General features: G+C 36.7%; 1 protein-coding gene across 2 annotated transcripts in view; it reads right to left on the reverse strand.

Moving 5' to 3' along the window:
- The window catches only part of LOC577307 (acylamino-acid-releasing enzyme), a 36,786-nt gene that overhangs the window by 2,415 nt on the left and 13,273 nt on the right, over nt 1–21,098 (reverse strand). Inside the window, exons 2-20 of one of the 2 annotated variants that reach the window (XM_030972519.1) lie at nt 19,243–19,425; nt 14,832–15,076; nt 12,931–13,021; nt 12,132–12,207; nt 11,049–11,209; nt 9,568–9,797; nt 9,178–9,218; nt 8,368–8,486; nt 7,823–7,880; nt 7,101–7,201; nt 6,385–6,525; nt 5,106–5,232; nt 4,631–4,723; nt 3,866–3,946; nt 3,005–3,093; nt 2,365–2,475; nt 1,763–1,811; nt 1,173–1,203; nt 196–298 (exon numbers count right to left, since the gene is read on the reverse strand). In XM_030972519.1, coding sequence (XP_030828379.1) covers nt 196–298; nt 1,173–1,203; nt 1,763–1,811; nt 2,365–2,475; nt 3,005–3,093; nt 3,866–3,946; nt 4,631–4,723; nt 5,106–5,232; nt 6,385–6,525; nt 7,101–7,201; nt 7,823–7,880; nt 8,368–8,486; nt 9,178–9,218; nt 9,568–9,797; nt 11,049–11,209; nt 12,132–12,207; nt 12,931–13,021; nt 14,832–15,076; nt 19,243–19,245 — 1,950 coding nt within the window. In that variant the 5' untranslated portion in view covers nt 19,246–19,425. The remainder of the gene's footprint in view (nt 1–195; nt 299–1,172; nt 1,204–1,762; nt 1,812–2,364; nt 2,476–3,004; nt 3,094–3,865; nt 3,947–4,630; nt 4,724–5,105; nt 5,233–6,384; nt 6,526–7,100; nt 7,202–7,822; nt 7,881–8,367; nt 8,487–9,177; nt 9,219–9,567; nt 9,798–11,048; nt 11,210–12,131; nt 12,208–12,930; nt 13,022–14,831; nt 15,077–19,242; nt 19,426–21,098) is intronic. The other variant, XM_030972520.1, reaches the window with a different exon arrangement.

Here is a 21,098-nt window from a genome sequence, read left to right on the forward strand (position 1 = left end):
AATCATGAAAGATATCAGTAAAATGCAGCAAAAGTTGAGTGCTGCAATCTTCTCTGTGCTTATGTGTAATTAATTGTGAGAAGGGCAGATAAGAGTAATAACGTGTCTATAATCACTATATTTTCTCCTAGCATTTGATATTGCCTGATTCAACCATTCTATTTTTACTATCACATCCAAGACTTATTTACATACCTTGTCAATATGAGCCATAGGAGAACAGTTGAACATCTTAGCATACATCTCGGCTGATGGCGCTTTCTTGAAATCAAAATCCATACCAGCCTCTGTCATTGTCCTATGAAAAAGAGAAGAATACTTGTTGTATGCCGTGTATAGTAATCACAATTTAAACTTCAATACAGTAATGACAAATGCACTAAAAAAATTATTGGCAGCAAGGCATATTATTAGTATGCAATTTACTTTACATGAGCAGCTATAGGTGGGCCGGATACCAAATGGCAGAGAATTTGATGGCACCCAATCTAAATGTGGTGGCATGCATCATCAAAAAACAATATGCATTTTACCTTATTCCTCCCTCGAAGAGGCTTATCAGATTGATACAGTTCGTTCAAATAAGGTTTCTGATCCAACAATTAAACTTAGAAGACTTTTGCCAACAAATAAAGCCAGGCTATTTCAGACTGGTGATGAAGACAGAATGCAGAGTTAAAAATGACATGTTATGAATCATTACATGGGCCAATAATTATCATGCACGTGTGACGTCATCAAAAATCTATTTTTAGAATTTCTCAATTTTATCTTCATTTTCCGAAAGAGCATACAAAATAATGTCCAAATGTTGAAAACCAATTGAATAAGTTCAGTATTGGCTGAGATATGACCATCTAAATAAATAGATTTCCCATAGAAGGTCCGTCATCCCATAAACTTGTTGTTTGTTGGCATAGTCTAACGAGATCAATAAATCTAATTGTGTGATCAGAATTCAGGTCCAAAACACTTTTCCTCTTTCTTAATTTCATATCTTCACAAAATATTTTGAAGTTGTCCTGTCTGCCTTATAGCTTTCTTTTCTATCATCCACAGGCAAGGAACAGCTTCTTTATGACTTTTCACTCACAAGTCTAGTATATCTCCACAGAAAAGTTTATCTGGAAATAAGAGTACGTAACAAGAGATAAGAAAGAAAATCAGCGTACCAAGATGGAATGTCTGTACCCCCAAGCATGGCTGGAAAACAAAACAAAAAGGGGATAAAACATTATTCAACACATTTGTTTCTCTTTCATTAGCATCTATTTATAATTTTATTATCATTTTCTTTTGTGTGTTATTCTTTTTAATCCATGCTTTCTTAAAACATCCTTTCCTAAAATGAAAGCAATTGTGGTCTCAGAAGTTCTCTTATCATTTTACTCACATCTCATACACACTACATGTAAGTACTGGTAGAGTAAATAGTAAAGCATTCCCCTATTGAAACACTGCATGAGAGTTCCTGAATAGGGTGAACTTTATATGAAATGTGTCCTGTACAACATCAAAAAATTAAATGTAACTTGATTGATAGATGTTTCGTTCTTGATTGACTATATCATGACCATACAATTTGCCATCGATTCTGTACAGTCATTAAGCAAGAAACATTGTCCTAATGTCATTAAAGGCATACACAGATTAACCCTACAGCACTAACATTTGTTTAACTAAATTACATGAAATCACCTGAATTATCATGGGTAAAAATAGATTTCCTTGAAATAATAGCTATTTAATGTTAATTATTTACCTGCAAGATTAGTGACTGGATTCCTTGTAATACACGCCTTGTAAAAATCCTACAAAAATACGAAATTTACAGAAAAAGAACTAGATCAATTGATACACTGAATATTAAGTTGAATTCTGTGGGACATATTAAACCAAAGACCATGAGTGCTGTAGCCTGCAGCACTCATGGTGGCCACTGCTGTATGAGTAATAAATATACAAGTGAGAGGAAGGATGAACATCTTTACAAGCACGTACATATATCTGTAGCTACTCTAAGGTGATAAACATAACATTGCTCGATATACTTGTTTTAACAACAGCTAGTCTTCAGGAGCAGATACGGCACACATATTATGTACATCCAGTACAATTTTACGGTTTGATATAAAGATAACAACATTTTTTTCTGCAATATCATTGTGTGTGCATGAACTACAGCCACTCACATCTGCTATCTATTAAAGTTGAGCACAATTTACTCTTAAATAAAGCAAGATTTCATTTCATTTCATTTCATTTCATTTCTTTATTGTGGTGAATGTAGGATTTTGTAATTGTGCAACGAAAATAGACCTTAAACTTATGTAGACCAAATTCAATCCAATTCTCAAAACTTACTGGATACTGTGCAGTCATATGCATAGCCAAGGAACCACCATGTGAGCCACCGTACACAGCTACTCTGTCTGGATCTGCGAGACCTTGTTCTATCACTGCTTCAGCTGCTGCCTGTTGATCAGACACAAATTATAGGGTGGTTTAAAAACTTGTACAATCAATAATATTATAATAGGCCTCTGATCTCGATCGATTGATCGAGAGATTGATAGATCGATTGATCTGCAAGACCTTGTTCTATCACTGCTTCAGCTGTTCAGCTGCTGTCTGTTGATCAGAAACAAATTATAGGGTGGTTAAAAAATTGCACAATCTTGTAAAATAGCCACCAAACACTGCTTCTTGGTCAGGATCTGCAAGTTCTATAGTTTCATCTGCTTTCTTTTTATATTATAATCACCCCAAAAATTTACATTACAAATTTGTATGCAGCTACATGTAAAAAGACGATTACAATTACCATTACCAATACCATTAAAATTAGTTTACGATTACAATTACATTTACATTTACAATTACCATTATCGTTACAATTACCATTATCGTTACAATTACCATTACCTTTCGTGAGAAAATGTGCTTGTTGATAAGGTGTATATTCTATCCTGCACTCTCTTAACCAACAACAGATTTTTCTCACCTGAATGTCTTTCACATCATTGATTCCAATAAAGCCAGGGAGGGAATCGATGGAGGCTTGCCCAAACCCCAACGAACCTCGGTAATTGACTGCAGAATAAAGAACAAAACAATTGTAATAACTTACACGTCTGGAGGACAAAATGACAGTAACCTATATAGAACCAACTGCCAAACACGCAAATATGTCAAAAATTGATGAAATGCTCAGTCGCACACAAGTGATCATATAATGTTATGTTATTTGAGTCATTTGAGTATGCATAGAAATACTCAAATATGCAATCTGACAGACAAGTTCATCATCATCGTCAGCATTTTCTCTCTTAAAGGGAGTGTATCATGGCAAATACTGTTTAACTGGGTCAGCGCGCTATAGTAGCGTCCGCGAAAAAGACTGAAGTTCTCCTCACGCTTCGGTTTAACATAATGTTGCACGCACTTGAATGCTACGGTCGCGTCGTTAGCGAGCTTTCGAGTTTTAGGCACCCGACGTCGGCTACTACGCTTGACGTCATATTTATCCCCTGCGCATGCGTGAGCTTTTGGGCCCACGTTCCCTTCCAAATCACGCGACGCAATTTCCGTGAATCGCTGTCGCCGTGAAAACGGCCAACCTTACCCCTTTCTTTCTTCCCCATTATATCTTTCCATGAAATCTTCGGGAAAAGGTTTCAGCTGAACTCTTTGCCAATCTTTTGAAGAAGAAAAGGAAATAAAATTGTGGAATTTGCATGAGTTATTTCTTCTTGCGTGAATCATCTTATCTTGTACACACTTTAATACAAAAGCAATTGTAATACTAATGAGATAGTAGTATACTACCCTCCAAGATCAGATGATAGAATAAATATATTTTTACCACAGGCGATAACAAATCCAAGCTGACAGAATAATCCAGGGAGAAGGAGGTAGCCTGTACTGATTACGCAATGAGGGCCCCCTGTGAAGAAACAGAAATTGAACTAAATAGACTGATTTGACCAGGTAAGCATGTCAAAATAAGACACTTTAAAAAAAATATATAATAATAATACAAAATAATACAGGCTTTTTGAGAGACTTTTTTTTTTCTTCTAATATTTTTTTAAATTTCTATTCACGTGTGATGTTGAAACACCTTTTAGATTTGCAAATTCAGCAAATAAAAGAACTAAACTATGGGACATAATAAATGTGTCCTGCACTGCAAAACAAACGAACTTCTATTAGAAACAGACTTCTTGTTGATTGATATCACTTCATAAATGAATATCAGGTCAACTGTATCTGTGAAGCATAGCATAGAAGATATATTCTCACTTTTTACCTTATACAAAATAGTTTCGACTAGTGATAGACTGGCCTTCTAACATTTTATATCCTACTGAATGAGTCATATACCGTTTCTCCACCAAATATGATTACCCATAAGAATTTGTAATATCATTTGATATATATATTTTTTTATCTTTAAACATAAAATCATCCTTTTTAAAACAGCAGCATAATCACATATGTGGAAAATAAAATAGGCCTGGAAAGAAGAGCTATTTCAGTCTATGACATGTTTATCTAGACCGTGCTAAAACTGCATCACTTAACTTGAGCCATATTTAGTAATTACATGTTCTAACCTATGTCTTACCATGAGCCCACACAATGAGAGGAGGCTTCTTCTCTTGACCGCCCGAGTTTCCCTTTGGCTTCACGATAATAGTTTCAAAATCAATATCACTACCTGTAATGAAAAACAAAGAACAAACAAATAGAGCAACATAAAAACATAAACATTCTTTTTTTCCTCTCTATGAAGCAGTGAAAATAAAGAAGATAACATATAGATACATAAGCCCATAAGGTATATTCTAGAATAATACTGTGATTTACCAAAAATGTGTGTTGGTCTCTAAACCTTGTAATAATAAATGGTCTGTTGCTAATCACACAATGATGATGTTATGATAACTATAAATAGTCCGGTATGTGCATACAATTTAATGCCAAATTGTGGTTCTTTGACTGATTTATATCATACACTGTACTGGTAGTGGTGGTGGTAGTGACCGTGATTATGATGGATAATGTAATTGGAGTAGCAGCAGAACTAATAGCATTCTCACCTCGCTCAGTTCTTGGTTTGAGTGTAATAACAGACCAGGTTACATCTGACAGGATCACACTAAATTCATGTAACGGTTTCCAGTTGATACATGATATATCTCCTTCCTGAGGAATGACACCTACAACCTTTTACATGTAAATCAGAAATAAAACTATTAATATGATTGGTTTCCAAGGTTTTATCAGAAAGATTCATGAATAGCATTTATGAAATTTTGGTTTAACTTCCTTCTTATGATGTAGGGGTATCCACCAAGTTGGAAGTTCAAGCATGATGTTTCTTGTACATCTTGACGTTGATTGGGCATAAAAATAGAATTAATGAGTACACCTTGATTTACACATTTTGCAAGCTCAAAATTGATCCAGTTTAGGAAAAATTTTAGCACAAACATAAACTACAACAAGTCAACGCAAAGCGTAGCATCCCCTCGCAGGGTAAAAATGGCCTATATACGTCAGAACAAGTTACCTCCATTGGACTATACTATTATATTACTAGGCAAGGAAGTTTACCACATTTTCACATATATAATTAGGTGTTTTTGCATATTTAATGAGCTATGACCTTTCACCTTTGACCTACATACTCAGAAATCGAACTTAGGCTGTACATGTATTTTGATACCATGTACCTTCATAAAGTTCATTAAAATTTGTCAAACATTACTCAAGTTATCGAAGGGAAACTAGATTCGCATATTCAATGAGCTATCACCTTTGACCTACATACTCTGAAATCGAACTTAGGCTGTGTTTTGATATCATGAACCTTTATATCAAATTTCAATAAAATTTGTCAAACATTACTCAAGTTATCGAATGGAAACCAGATTCGCATATTTAATGAGCTATGACCTTTGACCTACATACTCCAGAAATCGAACTTAGGTTGTGTTTTGATACCATGAACCTTTATATCATATTTAATTAAAATCCGTCAAACATTACTGAAGTTATTGATCGGAAACCAGATGTGCCATTTTTCGCATTTTAATGAGCTATGACCTTTGACCTTTGACCTACGTACTCCAAAATCGAACTTAGCCTGTATTTTGATATCATGTACCTTAATTCATATCAAATTTCATTAAAATCCGTCAAACATTACTGAAGTTATCGAGGGGGGGGGGGGGGAGGGGTTTTAGGGGGGTTATGGGGGGGGGGGGGTTACACACAAAAAATACCAAAGGAGGGGGGGTTTAACCCCCCCCCCCCCCCCCCCCCCCCCCCCCCCCACTGTGTACGCGCCTGCTTAGATAGCAACTTCAAGCTTACCAGTTGGGCTGAATGGCTTGGCGAAGATCTGCATGCAAGAATAAGTCTCTGTTTGATGGCACAAAACATCCAACTACCAAAATCTGGGTCATTGGTAAGTCTTGTCACTTCTCCTGTGCAGATATTGATTGCAATAATTGTCTGAGGAAAAATGAGAATGACCTTTATATCTAATTTCAAATATATATATATACACTATACACTGTCGCTCAAAAAGTTGGAATATTTTTGTTTTACCCCAATTTATGGAATTATTTTAAAAATAATTTAAAAATAATAGATCTAGATAATATTTTATTGAATAAATTTTTTGCCAATGTGTGTTTTGCTAAAGCATGTGTATGCCACTATGCTTATCAACTAGGGGACCTACGCCCTTAAGTCATAAATGACAGTAATAAGGATTAATGCCCCACAAAAGGGCACTAATATAGCACATCGACACAGTTCTGATCCTGGGGCCTCACAGTTACGAGGTCATTGCTTTGTCACTGAACCATGACTGTACGCAGCGTCCCCCATGCGTCCCCTCTGTGTGACCGGGCCTTTAAAAAGAGTTTTTGAAAGGCAAGAATTTTTGTTCATGATGAAAAGCCTATAAATAACAGCCCAAGTTTACATTGAACCAGGGAGGTGAGACTTAAACTCACATGATTGAACTAAACAATTAATGAAGGAAAATGATATGGTAAGCACCTGTGGCTGTTGTATCGTACCTTACTACTTCTCCAATTAGTGCTGACAAGGATAGTCTCATTGTCCAGCCAACACTGTTGCTCAAAACGGCCAACGTATAGACCAGGGAAGGGCCTCTCTTCTGTAAGATAAAGCCCCAAGGAATAAAAAATTATAAAGATCCTATTGCACAATCCATCTACATAAAAAAAAAAGAACTTAGCATGAAATGTAGTTACCCAGCATTTAATAGACCAGCAGCCAATTAGAAGTATGAGGAAAATAAAGATTAACACAAAACTGAATGCATTGATACCCAAGATTGGCTTGGGTTGCGTGCGGGCGGTATTTCATGCAAGCACATGGAGGTGCGTCGGGTATACTCTCAAGTCATTTTTACGTTAGTCAAGAGTTTATTTAAATGCGCAGTATGCTCATATTTTAAATATAGTATAGCCACATGGAGCCCCTAACATACAGAACAAAATATATTTTGGTGATTAGTACACTATATGTTTATCAGATTGTGAGCAAGTTTGAAATGCACCCATACACCATGTATATTGCAGCACTTCAAAATGAACAACAACAAAGATTACAGTATGAAAATTTGGATAACCAATACATGAACTTCCCCAACAAAATCTTTTTTTTGAAGCAGTGAATAAAAATTCTAATACAGCCTCTCCAAATAGTACTAACATCACAATTAAAGAGGAATTTGAGTGTGGTAGGTCAAGGGTTTATAATCCCAGAAATATACCTGTAGGTCTTTGAACTATATCGACTGCAACCTGTGTCTCCTTGCTCTCCCAATGATACTGTGAAAGAAGGAAAACCAAGCTGCATTAACAAAGCACCATTTCATTAAAAACAATTATGTTAAAAATGTATGATACAAGAAAACACAACTCTGAACAAAGAATATCAGTTATGCTAACTCCACCTCAAATGTACAAATATATTTTGTCCATAGTATACAAATATTTAGCAGCAGCATCATCAAACTATAGAGCCTATAGTATCAACATCTACCTGTATGGACTCATACATTAATAGCATTTTCTATATAACACAGGAGTTATTACATCTCTCAAAGAAATGTCTTTCTTATGGATTGGTCAACACCACTTCATGGGATCAAACTTTTTCATCAAATATATATCTAAGCCTACTAGAAGAATAACCCGAGGTCAGAGTGAGATGATGTTTACCACTTTCCTCGGCTGTTTTTGAATGGCTCACACAAATACCATATCAAGTTTTGTACAAGAAGTTGAAACCATGCTTATGGGTCTACTGTCTTACCACAAGTTGAGCACATTGCATGTGAGCGCCATGGCAAGAATTCTGGATATAGATAAGTTTAGAAGCATCTGGACTAAACACAGGTGACCTCACAGATTGACCTGTGACGCTGATGGTGTCTGGAGAATAATCATAAAGAAATAGAAGAATAATCATAAAGATATACTACAAATCTGCCCAGTGGCGGATCCAAGGGGGGGGGGGGGCCGGGGGGCCCGGCCCCCCCCCTGGGAAAAAAATCGTGTAAAAACACGTTAATTTTTACCTTTTTGGGGAGTTGGCCCCCCCCCCCCCCCGGCGCTCAAGGGGGGGGGGGGCAAATTTTCGAGGGCCAAAAAAAAAAATGTGCTCCCTATCCCCCTACAAAAGTGTGTTTTACATGCTTTTCTACATATGTTTTTACAAATTGTGAATAATGTGGGGTTTATAACACTGGTTTGAAGGTAAAAAATAGAAATCCTTCCACCAAAATTGGAATGGTTGGCAGTTATGATAGAAGAATATTCATTAGATGTTTTCTGTAGGTTTTCATAGTGAGTATTCACAAACTGAAGCTTTTGGTAACACCATGTGGCAACCTTACTGTATTCAATGATTTGTTAAAAAAACCTGCCTAGGGGGTTAATTCCTTTCAATTCAATTCAATTCTTATATATCTAGGTGAGTATATTACAGAAAGTGTACAATCATATACAATTATTTATCAGCCTCTACCTCACTTGCTAGTAAAGATGTAAACATTTTCTTCTATTACCATACAGATGCATTCTTCTATATTCAATTCAAACTGCAATATGTTCACATACTTACTGCAGGTTAGACTTGACAGATCCAGATGATAGATGGCACTCCTGCAGAAGAGAATTCATGAAATACTTAGATTCATCGCAAGTGATTACTTATCACACTTCCGAACCAAATTTACTTTTGATTTACAAAATAAGAATAATTACCTGTGATAATGAAAATAAATAAAAGTCAATCAAATAATTTGCAAGGTTCCAAAATACAAAAATGATTACCATGCATTACTTGAAATTAGTGATATATGTACATTTAACAGGGGCAGAAACATTATACAAGTGGAATTTTTTTTAAATGTCTTTTCTGTTGATGTATCATATATTTCTGAAAAAAACCTTCTAGACATAAACAAAAATCAGCAAATTACTCTACGCATGAAATGCACATGATTCCTACATTCTATTCCTACAGTAGATTAATCCTAGCCTATACGGCTCATTCTCCCATCCAGTGAACACTATCCCGCTATCATCGGGAATCCAGATTGCTTGACCGACAGAGACATCCTTGGGCAGACCCTCTGGTATAGTCACCTGACCAGTCTGAAGGTTTAAGATGCATGGCACTGGAGAATGCTTCCCAACCAATAGCTCACCCCAATCTTGACGATAGACAAACTGGTCTCCCTGAATCATATAAGGACAAAAATACATTTATATTTTTGTTAGGCCTACCATCCTACAGAAGGGGGGATTCTTTCTGAATCTGTATAGATCTAAAGCAAATCTGAATTGCTGCACATGACTCATGACCTTGATGATCTTGTGCATAATTATAATTGAACGAATTTGTTCACAGAATTCTTACTCCCTTTTTTATTGTTTATACAATGCAGTCATCCCTATGGAAAGACCCCTCTGGACATCACACAAAATTATTACCGGTATCACTATTTTCATATTTGAATTTGGTTGAATCTGACAAATATATCAGTTACGATTTCTGATACCACAACCAGATTTTAGGATAGAAGGTATATAACAAACATAGTTCATAACACCTACACAAAGTAATATCAATGCAAATTTAGGACACAGGAAATGAATGACTTGTGCATGCTCCACTGCATAGCTTCTCTTACACGAATACTTAACAAAATAACGGTGAAGTCACTGAAGTGCTACAATTTGGAATGTATTTTTAATTTAGATATATAGTACAACTGGCACAGTCACGATGAACTAGAACAAATACCTAAGCTCTCCTGATTCGTTCTGACTCATTTATATGCATTAGTCCGCCATAACTTTTATAATTCTAATGCTTCTTGGGAGAAATTTTAATTATTAATACCAATTTTCAATACAGATCGATCAATCGATCTTATTTACTGGGTGTAAGCCACAAATATGTTTAAATAATTGAAATTTCTCCCAGGAAGCATTACATTTATAAAAAGTATTGTCCTATGGCGGACAAATAAATATAAATGAGTCAGAACGAATCAGGAGAGCTTAGGTATTTTTTCTAGTTCATCGTGGCTGTGCCATGGACCAGTGATGGTCTGGTGGTAGAGTCCCTGCCCGGCAGGCAGTAGAAGATATACTGCAAATCTGCCAACCTTCTAGAACAGAAAAGTAAAAATTAGTATCAAAGTGTATTTTTGTTTAAAAATATTTGTGGCTTACACCTAGTACGGTAAATAAGATCGATTGATCGATCTGTAATTGAAAACAGGTCAGAAAAAATCTGGTCCGAAGATTTTTTCTGATATGTTAAAATAACCATATTTCTATTCATTCTTTTTCTTCTCACTTATTTGCATATAATTTCTTGCTTTCAGTATATTGTGAACCAAACGTGACCTAGTACCTGTCTGCAAAAAAAATATATAGGAAATCCAACGTAAAGGAAACATAGATCATACATATTTATACCTTAACTTCTGGATCTTTCTTTTTAGCATCTGTTTCAGGATTTTCTTCAGAGCCACCTTCTTTAGATTTGTCAAAATAAGAGACAGCTTTGGGTTGCTTCTTTTCTGCCACATACAGAAGCTGAGATTCACAACTAGACCACTCCAAGCATCCAAATTCGCCTGATGATGAAACACAGGAAGGAAATTTGTAACCTTTTAAACACAATTTATTGTTAATGCGATGCATAACACTGTCAAGTTTTAAACCATCGCCTTGTGGGGCGGCGACGTACCCTAGCCCCAGCTGCGTACAGTCATGATTCGGTGGCTAAGCAATGGCCTCATTACTGTGAGCCCCCAGGATCAAAACCGTGTCGATGTGCTATATTCGTGCTCTTTTATGAGGCATTAATCCTCATTACTGTCAGTTATAACCTAAAGATGAAGTTGAGTTCTGGTCATGCGATTGCATTGTGAAAGAAATGTTGTGGAATCAATCAGAAAAGGTTGATCATCTTGCATATAAGTATTGGTGTGTACTGCAAGGTTTTTGAATCATCAAAATGATAATAAATTTGGCCCAGTCTTGGTAAAGTTACAAGCACTGTACACAGAAAGATGTATATGGGACTACACAAACATGTGGCATAAAAATCCGTCCCGATTTTTATGATGTTTCATGCCATATTTAGAATATTAAGGCATTTGAAGAGCCATGCTTTTCAGGGAACAGTTTTATCTGATGTTCTTCCACACTTGCATAATACAATGATAACGCTCACAAATTATTGTTCACCTTGTCCCTTCACGTTAAGGATGTACGTCCCCTATTTGATTAGCATAGTAGCATACACATGCTTTAGCAGTCACGCAAAACAAACACTCACAAATTATTCTTTAATAAAATCTGAGAACGTATACTATTATCTACATCTATTAGGAATAAATCATTGTCAAAGTCATTCCATAAATTGGGGTAAAAATAATTATTCCACCATTATGACCAACAGTGTACTTTGGTATGAATATATTTTAAATAATTTTGACAGAATGAACTAATTGACAGAATTATTATTGAAATATAATTAAATGTATTACCCACAATCTTCATACACTTTGCCATGTTTGCCAAGGGCAGTCAGATTGATATTATGAATCTTTCGAATATTGTTCCAGACCTGTAAAAATAAGAAGGGAGTTCACTTATTACTTCTTCAAAAATAAATTTACAGAAAAAGCAAAGAAATACACATCTTATTATATACAGTGCGTCCTACAAAAAGCTTAGATCCTCTTCTTTCATTTGATGCAACTCAGCTTTACAAATATGTGTCATTTATTAATTATAATTGTGATTAAGTTATGATAAGACATCAATAATTCTTGGTTTCGTTTTTCTGGGACGCACTGTATAGCTCTTTTTTTAGTGAACATTGTGCTCCATTGCTTGTATGTTCTTGCATGCATGGCGTACTTACATTTTTCATTGATTTAACCTATAGACCAGAACACTTTCTAGAGGGGAAAAATATCCGATACTTGAAGATACTGGAAACATGGCTAAAAACAGGTCAGTTAAGCAGTTTGAATCTGCCATGCAATTGTATTCAATGTCTGAATGATGTCATTTACCATGTCTAAAGAACAAAGAATTTCCTGAATGCATTTCACTAATTGGCAGAAGAATATACAGCACTCTGCACCTGATTCTATACCTGCAAAGTTTTTGTATTTTCTGAAGTCTGATTCTAATGATAGTTTTAGTGGTTATGATCATATTTTCAGTGATTTTTAACTATATCAATATGCCATTTTATCAGCTCTTTCTGTTAGCATTCTTTCAGTATATCATCTTCTGGAGTATTAATGCGATGAAAGAAAAGAATATTATAAGTACTCACCTCCAAATATTGTTTCTCATCACCTTTCTTATCCTTAATTTTCCTCAGCACAGCTTTGAGCTTTCCGGAAGGTGACCATCGCACCAGCTGTCTGTAGGAGAGAAGAGAGAAGAGAGAGAGAGAAAGTGTATTTTCTCTCATTATTTATGATTTTTTTTTCTCTGTATGATTGAGATATCCCAGTGGGAATAGGAACCCTGTCCCTATTGAGTGGTGAAGTGTTAGTCTTAATGTTAGTGTTAATCTTGTTTTGATTTTCAGAGAGAACATAAAAAGTAATGTCCGAATGTCGAAAACAAATTGAATATATTAAGTATTGGTTGAGATATGACCATCTAAATAAATTGATGTCCTATGGGAACGCAGTGTTATAGTGCTCTGGTTCATAACATTTATTCAGATGGTCATATCTCAGCTAATACACACATATTCAGTTGGTTTTCGACATTTGGACATTATTTTTTATGCTCTTTTGGAAAATGACGAACAGATTGAGAAATTCTAAAAATTGATTGTTATGATGTCACAGCTTCGGTACTCTATATAACATGTATTCAGACTATCAGCTTTCTTCTGTATAGTATACAGTTAACAACTTAATTATTCATACCATTGCAAAGTTTTGTAATTTTTTGAAAACCAAGTCCACTCTAAAAATAACTTACTTTCAATAAAAGCAGACAAATCAGAAAAACCAATCAAAAAAAGTTTGAGAAAATCGGATAACTAATAAGAAAGTTATGAATTTTGAAAAAAGTATGTAAACTTTTGGAACAATGAAAAGCACACGACAAATTGGGAGCTCACTGATCAGTCTGTGACGTCATGTCCTCACTATCCACTAATTATTTTCTATATATTGATAATATAAATTTCCTATTTTCCCCCTAAGAATCTTATTTCTTCACACCAGCATCCAAGTTAGATTGATATTAATATGTTTTTTGTGTGGATGCACTAATATAGAGTAATTTTTTTCCAGTTAAATCATGAAAAATTTGAATTTTGATAAACAATTTATATAAAAATCAATAATTATGAAGATACAATATTCAGAAAATACTATCAATTCTTCAAAGTTCATAAAAGATTTTGTGAAATGTCATGCACGCAATATAATACAAATCATATAACCTGGGCAAAGGTATGGGGGAATCAAATTTGGGGGGATAAAAAGGGAAATTAATGGGATTACACTATATAAAGCAATTGATAAATAGTGAGGACATGACGTTTTACAAACTGATAACCAAATTGGCAATTTGTGTAGTGATTTTCATTGTTCCATAGTTTTACATACTTTTTAAAAAATTCATAACTTTCTTATTAGTTATTCGATTTGACATATCAAATCTTAGATCTAAAAATATTCAACAAAGGCCATAAATTAACCAATTCATCATTCATGAATTACAAAAACCACAGAAACATCAAATTAACAAGGGGTATAAATAATTTAGTTGTAAACTCTAAGTTTAAATACCAAAACTGCTCTCTAAATAGGGTAAAGGTACACACACTTCATACTTTTTGGTTGGTACTATTTAGAATCGAGTGAAACATACATATACCTGTTGCAAAAATAAATTTATTCAAGTACATGTACTGCCAAAAGTGAGATTACCCTGGCAATATCCATTCCGTCCTACCTTTACCATCAAATATCAACATAGTGCTTGCATGTGCACGAATGAATGAAATATGAATATTACATTCATTTCTACTACTGCACAATCCATAAGAGCAGTAATAACACTGTATCCTAGCTACCCCCCCCCCCCCCGGGCCCTCCCCCTCAAAAAGAAAAAAAAAGAAATCTGAAGCCTAAAACCCCCAAGGAGGAAAATTTGTTTTAACACAGAGAACTATAATCATTAACAAATATCAAAAGTTCACTTTACTCTGAATTTAGTTCAGTGTTGGTTCCTGGATCTATGACATCTCCTATTTGTCCATTGCTGTCAAGAGTCACAATATGGGTCTGTCTATACTTGATGTTGCATTCTCTTTCTAGATCTCTCTGGCTCCATGTTGAGTGTACACTAAACGCACTGTCTCCAGTCTTTTGTAGGGAAGAAGAAGAGAGAGAGGGTGCACTAACACACTCCCTATACACTTTCACTGCCCTCTCAACAGATGGAAAATCCTGAAATTAAACAAAATAATGAAATCAAACATTTCAACATTTTAATTTCATAGTACAATCAACACAAGTTAGAACGTGTTTTCCAGGCTGCTGTATTATAGCTTATACATCATAATAGATTAAATCTAGATCAGCATGCCGATGATAGGCTGCTTGCCTTACCCGATGTTTATTATATTTTGTTCTCTTGGCGATACCATTATTAAAATGCCACATAAGTGAATGGGCATCCTTACCCCCTCCCTATACGTGCAAAATATGCGCAGTGGCTGGAGACGCGATGGCTCAGTGGTAGAGAAGAGATAGTGGTCTCGTAACCGGGAGGACCCGGGTTTGAAACCAAGTAATTACGCCACTATAGTGCCCTTTGGCTTTGGTGAGGCATTAATCCTCGGTACCAAGGTCCTCGGTCCGAATAGGACTTTAATTACACCTCTCAGCACCCCCCCCCCCCCACTCCGGGGTCGGAATGACCGCATGCGTGTTACCAAAATGTCCGGTAAAGGGGTACTTTTCACGCACCAAAGTCCGGCTCGTACAAAATTGACTTTACACACCGGACTTAGGGGGTGTTTTCAAAAGGAGGGAACACGCATATGCGTACCCTAAATAACATTGAGTGGGGGGGGGCGGGCCTCTCAGTCCCCTGGCTGCCTATACTAACAAGAATACACATGCTATCTTAGCAGTCAGATAAAATAAACCATCAAAAACGTCACGGGCCGAAAGGCAGATGAACGCGAGCCCATAGAGTATAAGTACGTGCCACGCCCATTATGTTGGAACGCTAGGGTTCGGTTGCTGCCCGACCCGCCCCCCCCCCCCCCCTCCCCCACTCCGGGAACGGAGGAACTGCATGCGTGTTCCCAAAATCTCCGGCTCGTAACAAAGAAAAAGATCTCCCCGTATTGACTTTACACACCGGACTTATGCTGAAAAGGGGGCCTGCTGAAAAGGCTTGTATAACAAAAGAAAAAAAAAAATTGATTTTACACACCAGACTTATGCTGAAAGGGGGGGGGGGGGTGGGAGCACGCATTTGCGTACCCTAAATAACACTTGAGTGGGGGGCCGGGCTGCCCGAGCATCATCGCATTAGCAGGGCTAAAAAAAGGAAGGCACTCACAGTCGGACAAAAGGAATAGACTTTTCTGTAGCGTTAGAATCCCAATATCATAAACAATTTCATATAGAGACCATCTCGGTAATTTTTCCGGATTCTGCCCAAAGTGGAAAAAAGCCTGGAAAGAGATTTGTAGTATTTTCCTCATTTCATCCCTCTTCATTTCTTAATTTCATTTATTACTTTGTAACCCAATTTGGGAGGACATTGCCCTCTCACATATGCCAGGCACTGCCCCTATATATTTATCAACAAGTGTCAGCATAATGGTTTCAATGTCCCTGTACCTGGTAATCACCAGTGACTCACTCTCCCTTCCCAGAAAATAGTACTCTCTTTGTTTTATCCTGCCTCCCAAGAAGGATGAAAACAACATCATACTCTCCAACTTTCTCCACTACTACACTTCTCATAGTTCTTCGATGAAGTAACACGTCAATATGAGAATGTCACCTCTACCATCACCATTTGCTCAATGCATACACAAGGAGCAAATCCTTCTACAATTCTAACTCTCCTTCATTTCATTTGGAGAATTCTCTTCCGTGCCTATCACCTCTTGTATGGCACATAAACCCCTTATCCTGCCGTCTTCAAAGGACTGGCAGTCTTGCAGTGGAACGCTTAAATCAGAAACCGACATGGCTCCTGATTCTCCGCTGGGAGCTGCTAGCTGCTTCGTTCCGGTAGCTCTCTTCACACCCGAGCTCGATTCACTGTAGCTCGTCTGAACTTTCATCAACGAGTCCATCTCACTGCAACTCTGATGATTTCACTTCAAAGTCCGGCTCATCGATCCAGCATCGAGCGACTCACTGCTCTTCACGATCACCACTATACCGGCTTTGATGTCTGCATTTCAACCTGGGCCCCGACATCGAGCAACTCACTACCTCGTCGTCGAGCGCCACATTTCTTCTCTTCTCTTCTCTTCTCGCCTGAGCGCAACATTCATCATCATCATCAGTGTCGGCATCGACATCGCGTTCTTCTCGGCTCTTCAGCCACGTCAACGAAGTCGCGTTTCCATCATCAAGCCTCCGCACAATCATCGCGTGAGCCCCTTTCTTCGTTTCATCCGTCATCATCTTCATGGACTTTCGACGTCATTTTCTATCAGTCGTAAGCTTTTATTATGTCATTACATTTCATTCAATAATGTCCATTTACCATTGTCATGATGTAGTACATTCACCAATAATAATTCTTCATTGGTGACCCCGTCGTTTACTTGGAAGCTTGGTTGTACAATTTTATTATTCCCTGACTTTTTGGACTTAACAATTTCATTTTTGTCTTTCTTCAAATGTATACATTCTGGATTTTGTTTCGAATGTTTTATGCTCTTGCATTTATACACGTTTATTCGATGCATATCATTTGTATTACTGTTCTATTCATTACTACTGAAAGCCTTTCACATACCATGCTTGTTGTAACTCGTTCAGGGAGAACAGTACATTTCCCAGATCGCTATGTTCAAGTTTGGCATTTCAAGTGAGACTTTCTCATATATTTTCATTCGGAATATTACTTTTTCTCTATTATCGCCCGTTTCCTTCTATTCAACGTTCTAGGAGGGGGCTGATGTAGTATTTTCCTCATTTCATCCCTCTTCATTTCTTAATTTCATTTATTACTTTGTAACCCAATTTGGGAGGACATTGCCCTCTCACATATGCCAGGCACTGCCCCTATATATTTATCAACAAGTGTCAGCATAATGGTTTCAATGTCCCTGTACCTGGTAATCACCAGTGACTCACTCTCCCTTCCCAGAAAATAGTACTCTCTTTGTTTTATCCTGCCTCCCAAGAAGGATGAAAACAACATCATACTCTCCAACTTTCTCCACTACTACACTTCTCATAGTTCTTCGATGAAGTAACACGTCAATATGAGAATGTCACCTCTACTTCTACAATTTGCTTCATGCATACACAAGGAGCAAATCCTTCTACAATTCTAACCTCCTGCATTTCAATTGGAGAATTCTCTTCCGTGCCTATCACCTCTTGTATGGCACATCATCTCTTTATCCTGCCGTCTTTAAAGGACTGACAGTCTTGCAGTGGAACGCTTAAATCAGGAACCGACATGGCTCCTGATTCTCCGCTGGGAGCTGCTAGCTTCTTCTTCACACACGAGCTCGATTCACTGTAGCTCGCCTGAACTTTCATCAATGAGTCCATCTCACTGCAACTCTGATGATTTCACTTTTACAAAGTCCGGCTCATCGATCCAGCATCGAGCGACTCACTGCTCTTCACGATCACCACTATACCGGCTTTGATGTCTACATTTCAACCTGGGCCTCTGACATCGAGCGACTCACTGCCTCGTCGTCGAGCGCCACATCTCTTCTCTTTTCTTCTCGCCTGAGCGCTACATTCATCATCATCATGAGCGTCGGCATCGACATCGCGTTCTTCTCGGCTCTTCAGCCACGTCAACGAAGTCGCGTTTCCATCATCAAGCCTCCGCACAATCATCGCGTGAGCCCCTTTCTTCGTTTCATCCGTCATCATCTTCATGGACTTTCGACGTCATTTCTACCATTGTCGTAAGCTCTATTCATTCACTGCATTTATTCATGTCCATCTCATACATGACCATTTAAACTCCGTGCAATATCCACGATCCTCATTCAAGTGATTCTCATTCTGAATCATTTATTTGCTTGCATGACTACACTTTGCAAGTGTTGTGTCTGCAAATCAGTACCCAATAAAATAACGAAAAGGGAATACTTTTTATCATGTATTTTATTGCCAGTGCAACCTTGTTTCCTCGTAGTTAAATTAAAAAGAGAGTTATGTTGTGTGATCAGTGAACACGCCTTTACAATTTCCATTCACAATTCATCTACACACACCAATAATTCTTCAGATTAATTACGCACTCGCTGTACCTCACCTTCATTATGTTCACGGCCACCCTAACTCTCACCCTAACCCTAACTATTCTCCTAATTTTCAGGCTAGCTATTTTTCTATTTTGGGCAGAATCCAGAGAATTTGCGTCTCAATTCATTTTGACTCACCATTGTTTATATATAAGGCTGTGACTGAACCTTTCTCAAGTTTGTTTAAGTCTTCGAGATTGACAACGGGAATTCCAGCTGCTTTGTTGAATCCTTGCCAGAGTTTGAAAAGGGGGGTTGTCAAGTAACAAATGCTGAAGGTTTTGCGTCTGGCATTCATCGGATTTGGATTCAGCACCGTCCCTCGAATTGACAAGAAAACATAAAATTACCTGATGGTCAAAGAATAAGGCACTGGTTTTTTTAACATATACCAAATGTGTCCACAAAAGGGTCAAAAATGAAATTATGTTTGCTTACTTCAAACGTGTATTTTTAGGATCAGGACTATTCATATTTATGAGAAATGCAAATTTTGGAGCTTAATCTATCTCCTTATTTATTCACCAGATATGAATACTATGAGTTCTTACAATTTTATTGTGAACTATAGCATATCTAATAACTGTGATATAAAACTCATTTGCTATTAACTACACCTTTAAATATATTAAGAATATGTTTCAGAGATTATTCATGCAAATTTTTGAGTTTCTATCTTAAAAAATACAGATTATGTATACCTTGAAAGTGAAAAATAGCTCTAAATTTGGGTTTCGACAATAACAAGTTTTAATTTCAATAGGTAAAATACTTTTTCTTAGGTCAAACTTATTTTATTATAACAACTGATGATATAAGGTAAATACATGCAAAAAAATTGGGAACCAGTGCATTGCATAATAATTTTCATATGTCACACCACTGATGTTTCGGACGTTACACACTGTTAACATCATAACTTTATCCAAGTTAATTGCTTTTCTTTAGGTATTATTGACCTCATTTACATTAATTGTTTGCAGAATAATACTTCTGTAACATTTATGGATTTTTTTCTTCAGTTTTAATTAGTTTAGCACATACCGTACATGTATACCAAGTTTGTCTTCATCGACCACTCAATTTATGTAAGGTATATTATTCATTTCAAGAACGTGTACCGGTATTTCAAAGTGCTTATGTGATCTAACAGTGAAATATGAAGCTAATAGCAATTGTCGTCATCAAAACTCCTTAGAAAATTCACTTAGAAACATACTCTTTATTGCATGTTATGAACAACAGTGTGAAATGTACATGCATGCTATGGTTTGTTTCGGATGTTACACAATGTTAACATTTCAATGAGATCATCAATTTCTATAAACTCTACAATAGATGTTTAATCAGCTTGCTAATGTCCTTCAACTATATAGTGTGTCATTCAATAATATCACTAACACATACATGTATGTAAGCAAAACATTGACAAATCTTTTTAAAAGTAAAACTATAAAAAAGTACCCCCAGTCCTGTAAGTAATAAGAAATAGGTGAATCCTAATTTATGTACATCTCAAGAATGAGACATTTCAGATGTATTTTCAAATTGTGTATGTTTTAGGTTATAATACTACTGTAGTAACAATCATCCTTTACCACTATTTGTATTAGGAGGCTGTTTCAAACGACAACATTTTGTAATGCTCTTAAATAAGTATTTATTTATTTATTTATTTACTTGATGACCGATTGATGAATGGATGGATTGATTGGTTGGTTGGTTGGTTGGTTGATAGATCTTAACTCTTGCTGTGCCGATATCACAGGTGACAAACAGTATACAGTGTAGGTTAAACATGTACCGTATTTAACGGCGATAAGGCCGCAGCGCCGCACCCCCAACTTTGACATTGCGTAGAGGGAAAATAAAAACGGACAGCCCATTTATATTTTACACTAGCTTATACATTTTGTATGTATGCATACATTTGGCGAAGATACTACCAGTGGTGGATCCGGGGAGGGGGGCTCAGGGGGCATGTACCCCCCACC

Source organism: Strongylocentrotus purpuratus, unplaced genomic scaffold, assembly GCF_000002235.5.
Source record: "Strongylocentrotus purpuratus isolate Spur 01 unplaced genomic scaffold, Spur_5.0 spur5_scaffold_6, whole genome shotgun sequence".
NCBI lineage: Eukaryota > Metazoa > Echinodermata > Echinoidea > Camarodonta > Strongylocentrotidae > Strongylocentrotus > Strongylocentrotus purpuratus.